The 16,443-nt window shown below is 27.4% G+C and overlaps 3 protein-coding genes across 9 annotated transcripts; 1 reads left to right on the top strand and 2 right to left on the bottom strand.

Annotated features, from left to right (window-relative positions):
• The first annotated feature begins 18 nt into the window (after window positions 1–18).
• LOC113797500 (neprilysin-1-like) lies at window positions 19–10,448 on the top strand. 4 transcript variants are annotated; one of them, XM_075824350.1, is made up of 17 exons: window positions 28–153; window positions 1,448–1,571; window positions 4,372–4,949; window positions 5,029–5,080; window positions 5,150–5,383; window positions 5,484–6,077; window positions 6,156–6,200; window positions 6,368–6,529; window positions 6,643–6,726; window positions 7,286–7,854; window positions 7,939–8,266; window positions 8,397–8,692; window positions 8,775–8,989; window positions 9,157–9,377; window positions 9,486–9,625; window positions 9,722–9,798; window positions 9,876–10,448. In XM_075824350.1, the coding sequence occupies exons 3-17, from the start codon at window positions 4,389–4,391 to the stop codon at window positions 9,973–9,975; spliced, it is 3,678 nt and encodes a 1,225-aa protein (XP_075680465.1). In that variant the 5' UTR covers window positions 28–153; window positions 1,448–1,571; window positions 4,372–4,388; the 3' UTR covers window positions 9,976–10,448. The 4 variants fall into 4 exon arrangements, with proteins under 4 accessions (XP_027203691.2, XP_075680465.1, XP_075680464.1 ...); XM_075824349.1 differs by having other exon boundaries at window positions 5,147–5,383; XM_075824351.1 differs by lacking the exon at window positions 28–153 and adding an exon at window positions 249–363 and having other exon boundaries at window positions 5,147–5,383.
• Window positions 9,705–10,883, bottom strand: LOC113797516 (uncharacterized). 2 transcript variants are annotated; one of them, XM_075824355.1, is made up of 4 exons: window positions 10,650–10,883; window positions 10,454–10,573; window positions 9,881–10,382; window positions 9,705–9,809 (listed from the first exon to the last, which is right to left on the bottom strand). In XM_075824355.1, the coding sequence occupies exons 1-3, from the start codon at window positions 10,812–10,814 to the stop codon at window positions 10,089–10,091; spliced, it is 579 nt and encodes a 192-aa protein (XP_075680470.1). In that variant the 5' UTR covers window positions 10,815–10,883; the 3' UTR covers window positions 9,705–9,809; window positions 9,881–10,088. The 2 variants fall into 2 exon arrangements, with proteins under 2 accessions (XP_075680470.1, XP_075680471.1); XM_075824356.1 differs by having other exon boundaries at window positions 9,705–9,791.
• Window positions 10,884–12,213: 1,330 nt separating this feature from the next.
• Window positions 12,214–16,352, bottom strand: LOC113797511 (uncharacterized). Of its 3 annotated transcripts, none has more exons than XM_075824359.1 (8): window positions 14,849–16,352; window positions 14,605–14,745; window positions 14,153–14,318; window positions 13,864–14,053; window positions 13,493–13,775; window positions 13,092–13,425; window positions 12,704–12,926; window positions 12,214–12,624 (listed from the first exon to the last, which is right to left on the bottom strand). In XM_075824359.1, exons 1-8 carry the CDS (start codon window positions 16,187–16,189, stop codon window positions 12,588–12,590), a joined length of 2,715 nt encoding a protein of 904 aa, XP_075680474.1. In that variant the 5' UTR covers window positions 16,190–16,352; the 3' UTR covers window positions 12,214–12,587. The 3 variants fall into 3 exon arrangements, with proteins under 3 accessions (XP_075680474.1, XP_075680473.1, XP_075680472.1); XM_075824358.1 differs by having other exon boundaries at window positions 12,708–12,923; window positions 14,849–16,339; XM_075824357.1 differs by having other exon boundaries at window positions 12,708–12,926; window positions 14,849–16,338.
• Between the last annotated feature and the right edge of the window lie 91 nt (window positions 16,353–16,443).

The raw sequence follows: 16,443 nt of genomic DNA, 5'->3' as shown, positions 1-16,443 counted from the left end.
GTTTTTCTTCAATTTTCAAATACAAAAAAAAACTTTGAAAACTTTTTTTTTGCAACCAAATTACAATGTGAAATATACTCGATTGTCAAACACAAACAAACAAACAGCAGTGACAATCGATAGTATCGATTTTCATCACCATCACTGCAGCAGGTTGGATTTTTGTTTTTATTGTTTTTGTTTTGCACATTATAATTTTCACAGTGTATTTCCGTTTCTGAAAATTGAAAATTTTTTTAAAAAGAAACAGATTTTCCAGTGAATTTATTTCATTTTGAAAAAAAACCCAACAATCTATCAATTGACTTCAACAACAACAACAACAAAACAATAGACATTCGAATTGTCATTTCTTTATATCCGGTATTTTCATCAAGAAAAAAATTAGCAGAATCCAAAATGAAAACAAAGAAGAAAAAAACGAATCTTTCTGTAACTTGGTTAATTAATTGAGAATTTAGTTTCCGAGATTTTCTTTTTTCCGTTCGATTCTCGTTTTCAATTTTCATATTTCAGTTTTTTTTTTGTTTTTGTTTTATGTTTTTCGGTTCATTTGCTTCATTCATTTGTTTTTTTTTACAAATAATTAATTTCTTTCTTTCTTTTCAATTTCTTCTTTCTTTCGAAGATTCATTTCAAATTTTCGACAGAAAAAATTTATAGCAACGACGAGCCAAACCAAACCAAAAATGGACCACAAACGTTTTGGTTCATTAATTACCGACAAAAACGAAAAAACGAAAAACGAAAAAAAAATTAGTTACATAGTTTTTTCTCCTCTCCGTTCATGTTCATCATCATTATGATCGTTATCATCTCCAAGTTAAAGTTTGTTTCAATTCAGATGATGATGATGATTAGTTTGTTCCTAGGCCCGAAAAAGAAAAGATGAAATTTTCAATTTCTTGTTTTTTTTTGTGTTTTCAATTAAGAAATAGTACCAGCCAGTAGTGTCACGATGGTAGTAATGGTGGGCAGGCAATAAAATAAAAATAATAATGATGATTGGTGGGTGGATGTGTGGTTTTTGTGGAGTTTATGGGGGAGGGGACGTTTACTTGATGAAAATCGAAATTTTGTTTGCTTTGAAAATATGGATTTTTTTTTTTTTTTTTTTGTTTTTTTAATGAGAATCTTTTCGGAAAACATTTTCGGGACATGCAGAATTCATTAAGGTTTTACCAGTAACAGAATTTATGAATTTTTTTTCAAAACGAAAAGAAAAACAGACAGACCAATCAACATGATTGGTGGTCACAGAATCGAAACAAAAAAAACAAAAAATGTCCACATTGCACATGCGCGAATCGAATTCTAGGATTCCGAATGTGAATGAAACAAATCCAAGAATTTTTTTTCAATTCTTTAATTTTGTATTTTCATTTTGATTTTATTTTTCCTTCAACAATAATCATCATCATCATCACGTCTTGAAATCGTTTTCTAGGTGTTTGTGCGTTTCAAAAAAAAAAACAAAAAAACAAAATTCTTTCTAAAAAACATTCCACAACATCAGCAATTTGAAAAAGAATCCGAATTCGACAAACGAAAAACATTAAACCAAGAAAAAGGTAAGTTTGAAAGAATATTCTATTCATTTTCATAATCATCATCAACAGTATCTATTGTCTAAACAATATTTGTCACACAATAAGAGAAAAGAAGAAAATTCTGTACACAAAAATAACAAAATTTTTTCCATTCATTCATTTATCCTGCAAATTAAACCCAGAAGAAAAAGAAAAACTGAACTGAATTCTCATTCTGGTATCTGGCCCAGAAATTCTTGAATAGAATCTGGTTTCATTTTCTTATTCGAAGATCATTTAATGGGCCCAGCTGTACGATGATTATGATGATTATTATTTTTGTTTTTCGTTTTCAAATTCAGTAATTTAATTTTTTTTCTCCTTCTTCTTTCTTGATGATGCATTTATCTTGATAATAATAATGACTATTCTAATGACTATTCTGGGTTTTCGTTGAAAATTCTTTGAAAATTCTGGGTTTTTCTCTTTCTCTCGCTCGTTAATTTAATTTCAAATTTTCATTTTTTTCTTTGTTTCGTTTTGTCTTGGTTAGCATCAAGTTTGTTTTTGTTTGCCCAATTCGACAGGTAATTTCATGCATTGTTCTTGGTTGTTTTTCACCAGAAATTATCGATTCAAACGCAAAAACAATTTGAAAAAAATCAAAGCGAACAAGCAAAGCAAACAAGCAAACAAACAGAATTATAATTTATGGCTCCCATCAAAAATATCTACCACTGTTCTCTTTTTTATCTGATGACAGCAACAACAACAACAATAAAATATGTCACAAAAAACAACCATAAAATCTTTTTTCTCGTTGACTTGACTGAATTGATTGAAATTAACCTGAATTTTGATTTTTTTTCAAACTTTTTGTTGTTGTTGTTGATTTATTACACGCATTGCTGCTGTTACAATCATCATAGAATATTCTTCGTAACGTAATTCCGATTCTTGATAATTCCGATTTTTTTGTTTTTGTTTTTTTTTTTGATTTTCAAAAAACAAAAAACAGAATAAAACCGATAGCATAATGAATGAATGAATTTTCCGGAAAATTTCCCGAATCGGAAACGAAAAATGCAAAAAAATAGAAAAAGAAGATTAAATTTTGATTCTTTGGAATAATGATGACAATCGGAACCGATTGTTGTTGTTGTTTTTGTTGTTGTTGCTTTTAAAAAAACAACAACAAAAAGTTATTAATTATTTTATTTGATTGTCGGATTGACATTATGATTTTAGCATTTTGGTTTTTTGACTAAAAAAATGGAAATTTTTTCGGTAAATTTTCCGGAAAATTCTTGATTTTCTTTTCTTTTCGATAAGAATCACGAGGATTTTTTTTTTTTGGCTTATTATTTCTTTCGATTACGAAAAAAAATCCCAGGATTCAAATTTCTTATAGGCAAAATGATTTAGAATGAAACAAGAAAATTATCGAAAAGATTTTGATTTGTTAAAACAGTCAAACAATATGAAATATCTGGATATTCACAAAACAAAAAATCAAGAGAGAAATTTCCTTGGAAAAAGTCAAAACTAAAACAAAAATTTTCTTCTTTTTCTATCCAAATTATAACGACGGGTTAATATTCAAAAAAAAAACAAAAAATCCAATGATGATGATGAAAGTAATTTTCAATTAATTTTTTAAATTCATAATTATGATGATGATGATTTTTTGTCTGTTTTTTTCCAGAGAAATTTTCCAGAAATTATTTTTCCCTAATGATTATTTTTCTCCTTAAAAATTTAATTTAATTAAAAATGACGAATTATCATCATCATCATCATGATGTTGATGATTTTTATGTTCCATATGGGACGAATGATGATTGAAATGTTCCCGGGAAAGAAAAAGTTCCCAGAAATTTTGTTTTTCTGACCATCAAATCAAATACAAAAGAATTGAAAATGCAAAAATGCCAATTCAAGTATTATTTTTGTTTCACTTGAAATGTGATTGAAAAACAAAAAAAGCTAAGATTTATTTCTCAAGAATCCATTCATCAACATCAAACCACATACTCGAATCATCAACCATAAACCCTGTGTATTCATTGATTTTGTTTTTTTCGCCTGGAACCAATCGTTCCAACAACAACAACAACAAAAGAACATTTGAAATTCATATGAAATCAACCCCCCCCTCTCCTTCAAAACAAAAAAAATGATTATCATATGACCACCATCATCATATTTTTGAAAATATTGAATTTTTTTTGGCCAAACGAAAACCAATAATAACATCTTATTTTTATTATTATTTTTCATTTCTGGCTTTCTGAGCCTAAGCACACACACAATGATCCTGGAACACTTTTGTTCTGGTTTGGCACACTGGATATTAATAATAAAAAATGAATATTAACACAATACAAACAGACAGAACGCTTGAGCAGGGAGGGAGAGAGAGAGAGAAAAGAATTCCAGAATTCATTTTATTTGTTTGCATCCACATTTTTTTTCATCTTTTTTTTTGTTTATTTCGAAAAATGTTTTAAACTGTTGAATAATACATGAGTATTAGAGTTTTAGTTGATTCGTTATCGTTGAAATCATGGTTGAATTTATTTTTTTTTTCGTTGTGTTTTCACTGATTTTGTTTGTGTTTTTTGCAGGCAAAAGAATTTCATTTGAAATTCCAAAAAGAATTTAAAAAATTTTTTTTTGCTTTGTTTTGTTTAAATTTTTAATCAAAAGAAAGTGAAAATCTTTTCAGTTTTTTTTTGTTTTGTTTTGTTTGCAAATCTCGATTCCTTGGTTCACATTTTTGTTTGTTTGTTTGTTTGTCGAAATATTTTTCATTTTAAAATTTTTTAAAAATTTCTTATAGAATTTATTGAAAAAAACATGGCGCAAACTCAAACCGAATCGAATCGAAAACAGCCATCAACCGCATCATCATCATCACAGAATCCAATTCCATCATTTGATTATCAATTAATTAATGTTAATATAACTGGTTCATCACCACCGGATAGTATTGTTGATGATGTTGATGATAATAATCATCAACAACAACAACGACAACAACAACAAAAACATCGTCGATATAATCATTCAACAAATGATGATGGTAATGATGATTGTGGCTCATCCGATTGTGGTTCAATATCGATTGTTAATAATAATAATAATAATGTTGATGAACAATCATCATTCATGATAAAAACACCAACAAATAAATTAACAATAACACGTGCAAATAGTGCAAAAAATTCAACAAAAAATTCCTATAATGGTAATAATAGTTTATCCGGTAATTATCGTCGATCAAATTTATCATCAAGTGGTGGTGGTTGTAGCGGTGGTGGTGGTGGTCGTACATCACGTAAATCATCAACAATTATGTTTCAAGAACCACATATTATTAAGCGACCTAATTCAACGATTGGTATACCAACATCGATGGTAAATTTCCCAGAAATTTCTTAATGTTTCCATAAATTTTCTTACTTTGTTTTTTTCAATTAAACAAACAAAAACAAAGAGAGATTCATTCCTTAATACAACCGGTAGTAAACAGCAGCAACCGAAACATCGTATGTAATTCCTTCCTTATGTGATTCCCTTTTTTCAAATTAATCCTGTTAAATTAAATGTTTTAGCAGCAACAACAACAATAACATCATTATTGAATAATACAAATCAACAACAACAAACGACAACAACAACAACAACAACAACAATGGCAATGACACCCGAATCAGATATATCAATAACAACAAATGAAGAATTTAATCCAATAATACGTGAAAAAGCATCATCATTAACATTACCTGATTTACAATTACAATTTTTACGTAAAGGTTCATCAAATCCATTCATAATGACAACAAATAATGGTAAGGTCTTATTATTTTGAAATCTTTAATTTCCTAGCAATTTTTTCGAATGAAAAAAAACATTTTTTTCCAAAACATTTCCAAACTTTCTTTGAATCAGGTATCAAAAAACAATCCTTATTATCATCAACATCGAATATAAATAATAATAATAATCATCATTCAAAACATCATCATCATCATCATCAACATCATAATAAAAATCATAATCAACAACATTTAAATGATAATTGGTCAACAAATCAATTATCTGTTTATGAATATTCAAATAATACAGCAAATCCATTGATAAATAATAATAATAATAATAATATGGATACAATCGGTAGTTGTGGTTCGGGTGGTGGTGGTGGTGGTGGTAGTGATAATATCGTTGGTGGTAATCGTTTATTAAATAGTGCATTAAAAACAACACGTGGTTCAACAATATCATCAATGACTAATCATCGTTCATCATATATTGGTGAAGAAGAACATTATCATTTACAACAACATTATTTTGCAACAACTGGCCGTAAAGATACAATAATTAGTATTGGAAAAAATTTTCAAATACAATTTAAAAGCCCTTCAACTAATTGTCTTTCATGGCATTATCGTACTAGTTTGGAAAAATTTTTATTATTATCATTATTATTATTATTATTATTTATTTTATTAGCTTATATTTATATTCCATATCTATATGGTAATTGTAAGTATTTTATTTCATTGAAAATATTTTTTTTTTTAAATTCTGTAAAAAAATTTTTCATTTTACAATTGACTATAGCTAATGAAATACAAGTCTGTACATCGATGGAATGTGTGAAAACATGTATGTTTTTTTCCTTTTCATTATTTGTTTTTTGTTTTTGTTTTTTGATTCAAATGAATGAATGAAATTTTTTCATTCTTTGTTTGTTTTGTTTTGTTTTTGTTTTTGTTTCATTTTCATTCATTTAATTTGAATTCAATTTCAATTTCCAACGAAATTCAAATTAGCTGCATCATTATTAAGTGCAATGGATTTGAATGCCGATCCATGTGAAGATTTTTTTCAATTTGCCTGCGGTAATTGGGTTAAAAAACATATTATACCTGAAGATCGTTCTAGTTTGAGTACATTTGAAGTGATGGCTGATGATTTACAAATTATACTTAAAGGTGAAAATCTTTTCATTCTTTTTTCTTCTTCTTTTCATTCATTTCAATATTTGATTTTTTTTCTCCAAAAATTTTTCATTTTTTCATGTGTTTTTCACCTTTTGGGCAACTAGATTTATTGGAACAAGTGCCAAACAGTGCTGATAATAGTGCAACATTGAAAGCAAAACGTTTCTATCAATCTTGTATGAATATACGTAAGTAAATACGAAACAAAATTTTGTTTGTTGATTTCATTAACCTTTCGTTTGTTTCGATTGTTTTTCTGTTTTTTTTTCTCCGACAAATTTACAAGAATCTTAATATGAATCTAAATAATTACATACGGAGAGAGAGAGAGAGAGAGAAAAAAAACTGAACTTTGGGACAAAAGTTGATTGTACTGATTGTAGTCACTGTGGTCATCAATCTCTTTTTTTTTTTTTTTTTTGATTTGTTTTGATTCGGGATTTAGATAGGATTTCAATCAGAGAAAACAAAAACTTTCTTATTGATTGATTTGATTCGATTTTTTTCCCTTCTCTCCGTTAGGAAAATCCTTAATTTGTTACTTCTTAATGAATGAAAAAAAGAACCAAACAAAAACAACAATCTTAATCTTTCCAGCATATTCTCTGTCAATTCTGGAAAGAAAATAAACCTATTTTAATTCGGATAATCTTTTTTCGTTACTTTTTTCTTCTTTTCTGCTTTCTGAATTTCAGAATTAATGATTATTGATGATTTTGTTTTGTTTTGTTTGTTTGTTTTGAATAGAAAAAATTAATAAAATAGCCGTACAACCAATATTGGATACATTACAAGATGTAGGTGGATGGCCAGTATTGGATCGTAATTGGAATGAAAAACGTTTGAAAAAAACAACAATATCGTTGATGACCGTGCAAACAAAATCTGTATTGCTAGCATCATCATCCACATCATCATCGTCCTCATCATCCGCATCTTCATCACCAGCATCATTATTATCCAAATCATCATCATCATCATCATCATCAGCAAAAACAATGACAACAAATGATCAATATATGGAATTAACATTGGAAAATTTATTGGGAAAATTACGTGGTGATTATAATCAACCAATTATTGTTGAACAATATATTGGTCCGGATGATAGAAATTCATCATTAAATATTATACAATTTGATCAAACAAGTCTTGGCTTGCCAAGTCGAGAATATTTTCTAAAAGAAAATCCAAATAAAGAAAAAGATGCCTATCTAGAACTGATGATCGATATTGCTGAATTATTGGGTGCTGATCGTGATTATGCTACGGTGGAAATGTCGAAAGTTTTAGAATTTGAAACACAATTGGCCAATGTAAGTTTTGTGGTGTATTAATCAATTTTGTTTTGTTGTAAAATTAATTAAATTAAATTAAATTTTTTTTCCAAAAAAAAATAGGCATCAATGCCTGAAGCTGATCGTCATGATACTAGCGCAATTTATAATAAAAAAACAATCAAACAATTAAAACAATTAGTACCAGAATTTGATTGGATTGGTTATTTAAAAAATTTTATGCCAATATCGATTGATGAAAATAATGAAGAAATTGTTATATATTCATTAGATTATTATCAACAAATGGGTAAACTAATCAAACAGATTATGAATGATGATCGTCGTATTATTTATAATTATGCTATTTGGCGTTTAATGAAAAGTATATTACCATTTTTGGATAATGAATTTGGTTTGAAACGTGCAAAATTTCGTAAAATTTTATTTGGTAAGTGTCTCTCTCTTTCTCTCTCTCTCTCTCTCTCTCTCTCTCTCTCTCTCTCTCTCTGTGTGATGTAATTAACTTGAAACTTTCTTAAAAACACATCATTCTTGTCAATTCAATTAATCAATTCAAGGAATATCTGCTGATCGTACACGTTGGAGTCAATGCGTTGAATTAGTAAATAAAAAAATGGGTATGGCTGTTGGTGCATTATTTATACGTGATAATTTTGATCCAAAAAGTAAAGAAATTGCTATCGAAATGATACATAATATACGTGTAGCATTTAATGAATTATTAAATTTTAATGATTGGATGGATAATGAAACACGGCAAGTAGCAAAAGAAAAAGCTGATGCTATTAATGAACGTATTGGTTATCCAGAATTATTAACAAATCCAATTGAATTATCAAAGGAATATAATTTTGTAAGTTAACAACAAAAATTGTTTATGTTGCTGTTTTTTTTACTCGAAAATTCTTTTCTTTCATTATTCTTTTGGCAAATAGCTTGAAATACATGAAGATAAATTTTTACAAAACATTTTAAATGTATTTCGCTTTGAGGCATATAAAAATCTAATAAAATTAGGTACATCGGTTGATAAAGATAGTTGGACAACTGATCCGGCTGTTGTAAATGCATTTTATAGTCCAAATAAAAATGATATTGTATTTCCTGCTGGTATATTACAACCATTATTCTATTCACATTATTTTCCCAAGTGAGTTTTTGTTTCTTCGTTTCGTTCTTCGTTTTTTTTTCAATTTATTATTCAATCGAATTTCGTTTTATCGAAACTTTTTTTCTTTTTTCGTTTTTCAATTCATTAATTCATTTTGTTTTTGTTTTTTTGATTGAACCAAACAAAAAAATAATAATAAAAAAAAGATCATTAAATTATGGTGGTATCGGTGTTGTAATTGGTCATGAAATAACACATGGTTTTGATGATCGTGGTCGACAATTTGATAAAAATGGTAATATGAAACAATGGTGGAATAATCAAACAATCAAACGTTTTCGTGAACGTGCACAATGTATTATTGATCAATATTCAAGTTATGTTTTAGAAGATATTAATGCTAATGTTAATGGTCGTATGACACAAGGTATAGTAGCTGTTTTTTTTTATTATGGAAAAACAAAAAACTTTTGATTAAACTTTTTTTTTCTCTCTCTCTCTTCGATCAATTTCCGAATTGAATTTTTTTTTATAGGTGAAAATATTGCCGATAATGGTGGCCTAAAACAGGCATATCGTGCATTTAAAAAATGGGAAAAACAAAATAATGTTGAACCATTATTACCCGGTCTTAATCTAACACATGATCAGCTTTTTTTTCTAAATTATGCACAGGTAACGATCATTAAATTATTTAAGCAAAGAAGAAAGAAAGAAGAAATTTCCTTGGATAATGATTATTTTTTTTTATTACTTGATATTTTTTTTCAGATCTGGTGTGGTTCGATGAGACCTGAAGATGCATTGAACAAGATTCGTTCATCGGTACATAGTCCTGGACCTATTCGGTAAATCAACACTGAAAGCAAAAATTGTAAATTTCTATTAATTTTCTTTTTTTTTTCTTCGTTAAAATTCAATTTAGCGTACTTGGACCATTATCAAATTCATATGATTTTTCAAATGCTTATAATTGTGAAATTGGTAGCCGTATGAATCCAGTGAAAAAATGTACCGTTTGGTAAAAAACATTACATCGCAAGATAAATTCATTTGTCATTTTTCATTTTCATTTTTATTTATATCAACGAAAACTTATTGTAAAAAAAATTTCCTTCAAAGAATTTCAATTTGATTATCATTGATGATGATTGGCCATTGATTTTGATGATAATAATGATGGTGTTGTTGTTGTTGTTGTTGTTGCTGTTGCTGTTGATGATTTTTTCATCATATCAATCGATTCTATCGATGATGATTTATCGATTGTTTCATCATTATTGTCGCTGTTGCTGATATTATCACCATCATCATTACCAAACTGATTATTATTATCGGATAAAATCGATACAGATGATGTTATCATTTGATTATTATTATTATTATTATTATTTACGGGAAAATTATGACCAATACATTGTCCATCCACACACTATTTGAAAAATGAAAAAAAAATTGTTTAAACTTTAAATAAAAACATAATTTTGAAACAACAAAATTTACCCTTGCTTGATATAAACCACAACGAACAAAATTTGGACTAATATTTTCAGTATAGTAAATTTTTCCACCCATACGATCCATCACACGACAATAGGTTCGACAAACATCACCGCTTAGATTCTTCGGGGGGAAAAAGAAGAAAAACATGGGAGAAATGAAAAAATGTTTCCAAAATACAAATTTTTTTTCTACATACAGTAACAGCAATAGCACGTAAACCAATACCATTATGTAATTGACGACAAAGATAATGATCTAAATGTGTTGGACGACGTATTAATTTTGGTACTAAATCTATTGATTGTTGAATTGATGTCGATAATTGAATTAATAATAATATTGTTGATGTTAGCATCATCATCAATATGGTGTTATGATTGATGAAATTTAGATTGTGTAAACCTGGACAAAACCTGAACAAAAATGATGTTATGGTTGTTATGGTTGTTTGAATTATGAATCCAATAAACATATATTCAATCAACCAACCAACTATTCCATATTCATCATCTCGATGAAATAATGGAAAATATATTTTTCAATCTCCTTCTTTTCAATGAATTTATTCAACCGATCATCATCATCAGCATTTGTTATTTGATAGAATTTTCCTGTTTCTTTCTTTTTTTTCATCGCAAATCTAAATGGATATGTATTGGATATTTGTTTTTGTTTTGTTTGTGTTTCGGTACGACGATTATACAGCTGTTTGTGTGTGTGTGTGTAGAGAATAATGAAAAAATAAACACCTTTATGCAAAGGTGTTTATCAGGATGTAAATGATATTATTATTATTTTGGATGATGACCTGAATGAATGAAATTTTGAAATGTTTTTTTTTCTTTGCACTCAAAACACAATACAAATAGGAAAAAAAAATATATATTCTCTTGCTTTGTCATTTTTAATCATCATCATTATCATCATATTTATTCGGATCGTTTCACCAATACAAAATGATAATATTAAAAAAAAATGCTGAAAAGAAATTTTTCAAATTTTGGATTTTTTCTCAACAAAAGGAAAAAAACACATATCGGTTACTATTTCCATTCAATAGATGGCAGCACATATTTCATCTTTTTTAAAATTTTTTTCAAAAAAATCCATTATTGAATGGATTGAATCAGTGAAAATCAGTTTGTTTCATATTTTTTGTTTTCATTCATTCATTACTTGATTAGATTGGATTACCCCATAGGCATTCCAAACGAAAAAATCAATGTAATTTCATTATCCACATTATTTTCATTATGCACACCACCAGATAAACACCAGAATCTTTTTTTTACTGGTTTGTTTGTTTGTTTGTTGAAATTGAATTTTTTTTTAATTTTATTTTAAATTTTTTAAATTAAAATAAATAACCTTTTGCAAATACAAATAATGCTAAAAATATCCACATCAAAATGAAATGTTTCAAATGAAATGTTGTGTTTAATTTCTGTTTAACCCTGCCACCACCGTCGCCGCCGCCATTTCCCCCAACAACAGAAAACTTTTTTTCCCCCCCAGAATAAATATTTGATCTTTACGAAAATAATAATAATAATGCTGATGATGAAAATTCTGGGCAAAAAAAAATACTAGATTTCTGTAATCTATAAATACAAATTGTTTCTGTGCTGATTTTTGATGATTTTTTTTAACCCTTACCACCTATAAAAATGAGAAAAGAATTGTAAATATCCCGTTAGAGAGGAAAGTGTTAATATTATCCTATATTATTATTAAAACATAGAAAAACTTGAAAACAAAACAAAAAAAAAGTTGATTTTTAATCCAATTTTGTTTGGACGTGGATATTGAGTACATTCCGATAAATCAATCGGTTATAATGTTTAGATAGGAAAAGGAAAAAAAAAGAAAATCTTATTGAAAATTCAAAGAAACGAAACGAAGCAAACAAGATAAATGTATTATTGATGAATCGATTCATTCGGTTATTCATTTTGATCTTGATCACGAAATTTTTTTTTCTTCTCTCAATAAAATTCAATTTTTATTTTCTTTAAAAAATGGCAGCAGAATTTTGTTTTTTTGTGTTCAGAATTTAGTCAAAAGACGATCAATAATTCTGTCCGATTGATATTGATGTAGCCAATCAATTTGGCCATTTTCCCATTCATCTTTCCTACCAATATTGTTGCTGTTGTTTTGCATATTGTAATCTAGTGAGGGAAAAAACATTGAATAAAACAAAGGCATTTAGTTCATTTTTTTTTTTTGAAAACATGATAAACATAATACATGCCAATTTGTTTCGTGGTAACAATTTCTTCTTCAACATCATCCTGATGATCATTCTTCAAACATCGTTGTTCCTGTTGTTGTTCAAACTGATTTGATTGTTCATAATCAAAATTCAAAACATGTTCATCTTGATTATCATCGTCGTTGTTGTTGCTGTCACTATTGTCGATTGTCATGGTAACATTATTGACAATTGAAACATGATTCAATGATTTTTCTGCTAAATTCACCAAAAAAAAGAAAGGAAGAAAAGAAAGGAAGAAAAGAAAGGAAGAAAAAATGTTTTATCAATTCATTCAGCATCAACCCACGCTCATAGACAGATCAAACACACATCAAACAAATTAAGAATATTCTTTCTTTCATTTTGTTAATAATCATTTACCCGATTCTTTTGACATTTGATTTTTCTGATTACGTTTGAATTGCTGTCGATCATCATCATTGTTGTTGTTACTATTATCATATAAGAATCGATTATTATTCATTGTTGTTGTTGTTGATAATCGACGTAAGGAAAATGAATTTTGATCAAAATTATTACGATAATTTGATAATGGTGACGATAGTGTTAATGTTGATGATGATGGTGACTGTATACGATCATCAAATCTTGATTGAAACATGGTTATTATTTCACGTACTGACCATTTTTTAGGATTTTGTTGTTGTCGTTGTTGTTGTTGTTGTTCCATTTCAAGCATTAATGGGGTTAATTTCTAAGATTTTTGAAGCAAAATTTTCATTCAAAAATCAATCAATTCAGAGAGAAAAATTAACACTTACCATCGATATAAGTGGCCAAATTCTTCGTATAAATATTAATAGATAAAATTTTGAATAATCATCGATTGGATCATTTTCAAATGGATTATTATTAGCATTATTATTACTGTTATTATTATTATTAATCATTAATGATGCATAATTTAAATTAAATTTATAATCCCATGGTTGTAATGAAAATATTTTATCATTTTGTTGTTGTTGTTGTTGATTAGTATTATTTGTTGTTGTTGTTGTTTGACGATAATTACCAAAATTAACTATACGAATATTTTCACCAAATCTATTTTTTCATTTGTAGGTGGAAACGACGAAAAATTCATTGGAAATATTCCCGGAAACAAACACAAAAAAAAGAAATTAATAAATACCTTAAATATGCTGATTGTTGTGTATAGCTAAGATCATTACGTAAATAATTATAAATAAATGATAAACGTTTCCATTTTGAATGAAAAAATTCATTTAATAAAGTTATTTCATCCATTGGTTCATCATCTAAATTATGATTACCATCTAAATTATCATTATTATTCACCACCGAATTCGATATTGAACAAGCTACAAACCGAAGAAAAAAAAATAACCGTAAAACAGAGAAAATTCAATAAATAAATAAATAATCTCCTTGTGGGAAAATAACAATCGATAAAAACATACATGATGATGATGATGATTTCGATCCAAAATGTATTAACTGTCTATATGTTTGTTTATTTGGTTCAAAAACAAACATTGAACAATTGAAATAATCGATAAAAAAACAATCAACACAAGCTGATAATTCCATATAATCAATAAATAGATTTGATATATTACCAACAATCTATATATGAGAAAAAAATAAATAATGAAAAAAAACAAAACAAAACAAATAATAACCACCAAAACCAAAACCAAACATAATAATAATAATAATAATATGATCAAAGTGATTAACACGTTGGGGATGTGATGGGGAAAAAAGGATGTGTGAAAAAAAAACAGAAAAACAGTTTTTGGTGGTGTTATTTTTTTCCCCTCTCAACCAATCGATTTGTTGTTTGGACAAAAACAACAAAATAATCCATTACAAAATCAATAGAAAAACAAAACATCGAAGAAAAACATACCAATAAATTTGATTCCAAATAAATACATTTCGTATAAATTTTCTCTTCGGATAAATATTTCCATAAATGTACTTTTTGATGATTTATACCAAGACTTTTATTATTTAATAATGTTAAATCGTTTGATTTTAATTCGATCACCTTTTTGGTAAACAAGTAAAAGAAAATGAAAGAATTTGATTAAAGTTTTGCTTTCGATTTGCTGTTGTGGTAGTTTTTATTAGAGAAGTAAAAAAAAACTTACATGATCAAAAAATCTTCGAATCAATTGAATGATTTCTAAATCAATTTTATGATGATCATCATCATTCTGTATGAATATTATCAATGGTATACGATAATAATGTTTAATTTGTTTATTATTATCATTTTGTTGATGATGTATAATTAAATTATGATTATTATAATAATATAATGAATTGGCCATTATAATTGAATTGATTGCTTGTAAATTATTTGTTATTATTGTAACATATGCATATGGACAATCATTTTTATCAATGATAACATTTATAGAATCGGATGCGGATGCGGATGCGGCCAACGCTCGGACATCATCACCCGATGAACCGAATTCAGTATTTAAATTCTTTAATCGATCGGATGTTTTATTCAAAACATTTACATCTCCATTATCATCATCATCATCATTATTCATAATGTTTTTATTCAAATTCTCAAGAATTTCTTCATTATCAACATCAACATCAACAACAGCATTATAATTTTCCTGAAAATATGAATTTGAAGAATTTTTCATCATCATTTCAGTTGATAATTCTGTTGTTGATAATGGTGTTTGAAAAATTGTATTTTTGTCAACAATAATTTTTTGCTGACGTTGTTGTTGTTGTTGTTGTTGTTGATGATGATTGATTTGATGTTGATTATCAATTTGTTGTTGTTGTTCATGCTGCTGTTGATGTGGATGACCAAAATTATTCTCATCACTAATCGATTCATTATTCCAAACTAATGGATTTGATTGTTGATGTCTCGATTCATTTGCTTCTGGTAGTACAATTTTAGTTTGTTTATCATAATTTTGTTGCTGGTGACAAATTGATGACAAATTTTCCTGTTGTTGACAGCAAAATTTCGCTACATTTTTTTTGCCATCATCATCATCATCATCATTATTACTTTTGATAATATGTGAAGATGATTGAACATTATTATTTATAAAAACTTTTTCAATATTATTTTTCTTATTTTCAAAATGATGATCAATCATTGATGAATGTTTCGTAAAATTCTTTTTCTTCTTATCATCCATACAATATTCATTGATAATATCATTATCAATAATGTTCAATAGATTGGTTAAACATTTTTGTATATGCATAATTGTATTGGTCATTAATAATCTTGAACATGATGGACATAATTTTTTTTCAATTATAATTTCTTTATTTGCTGTTGTTGTTGTGGTTGATTCTGGTTGTTGTTGTCGCTTTTGTTGTTGTTGTTGTTGTTGTTTTGGTTTCGGTTTACGTTCCATCGATGATGACGATAAAATTTTATCCGAAATAATTGGCGATATTTTTGGAATATCGGGTATTTTGAATTTTTCCATTCTTTTCATGCTGTTTTTCACTCTCACTTTTGCTTTGAAACCAAAAAAATAAAAAAAATTATTGAACAAATCAATGTCACACTATGAACAAAAGGAAAAATATTTTCACAAATCAGTCGATCGATCGATCGATCTAATCATGTTTATTATCATCATCAAACGCACACACACACCAACCATCGATAAAAGTCACAAACAAACAAACATTTTTGTTTGTTTGAACGAAACAAAAATAAGGAAAAGCAATTTTTGGGCTTAAATTT

The sequence above is a fragment of the Dermatophagoides pteronyssinus genome, unplaced genomic scaffold (assembly GCF_027571235.1).
Source record: "Dermatophagoides pteronyssinus isolate colony J.1.1.1.1 unplaced genomic scaffold, Derpt_VIB-CSIC_2022.12 sq0074, whole genome shotgun sequence".
In the NCBI taxonomy this organism is placed as follows: domain Eukaryota; kingdom Metazoa; phylum Arthropoda; class Arachnida; order Sarcoptiformes; family Pyroglyphidae; genus Dermatophagoides; species Dermatophagoides pteronyssinus.
This window is presented reverse-complemented; position numbering and strand designations above follow the sequence as displayed.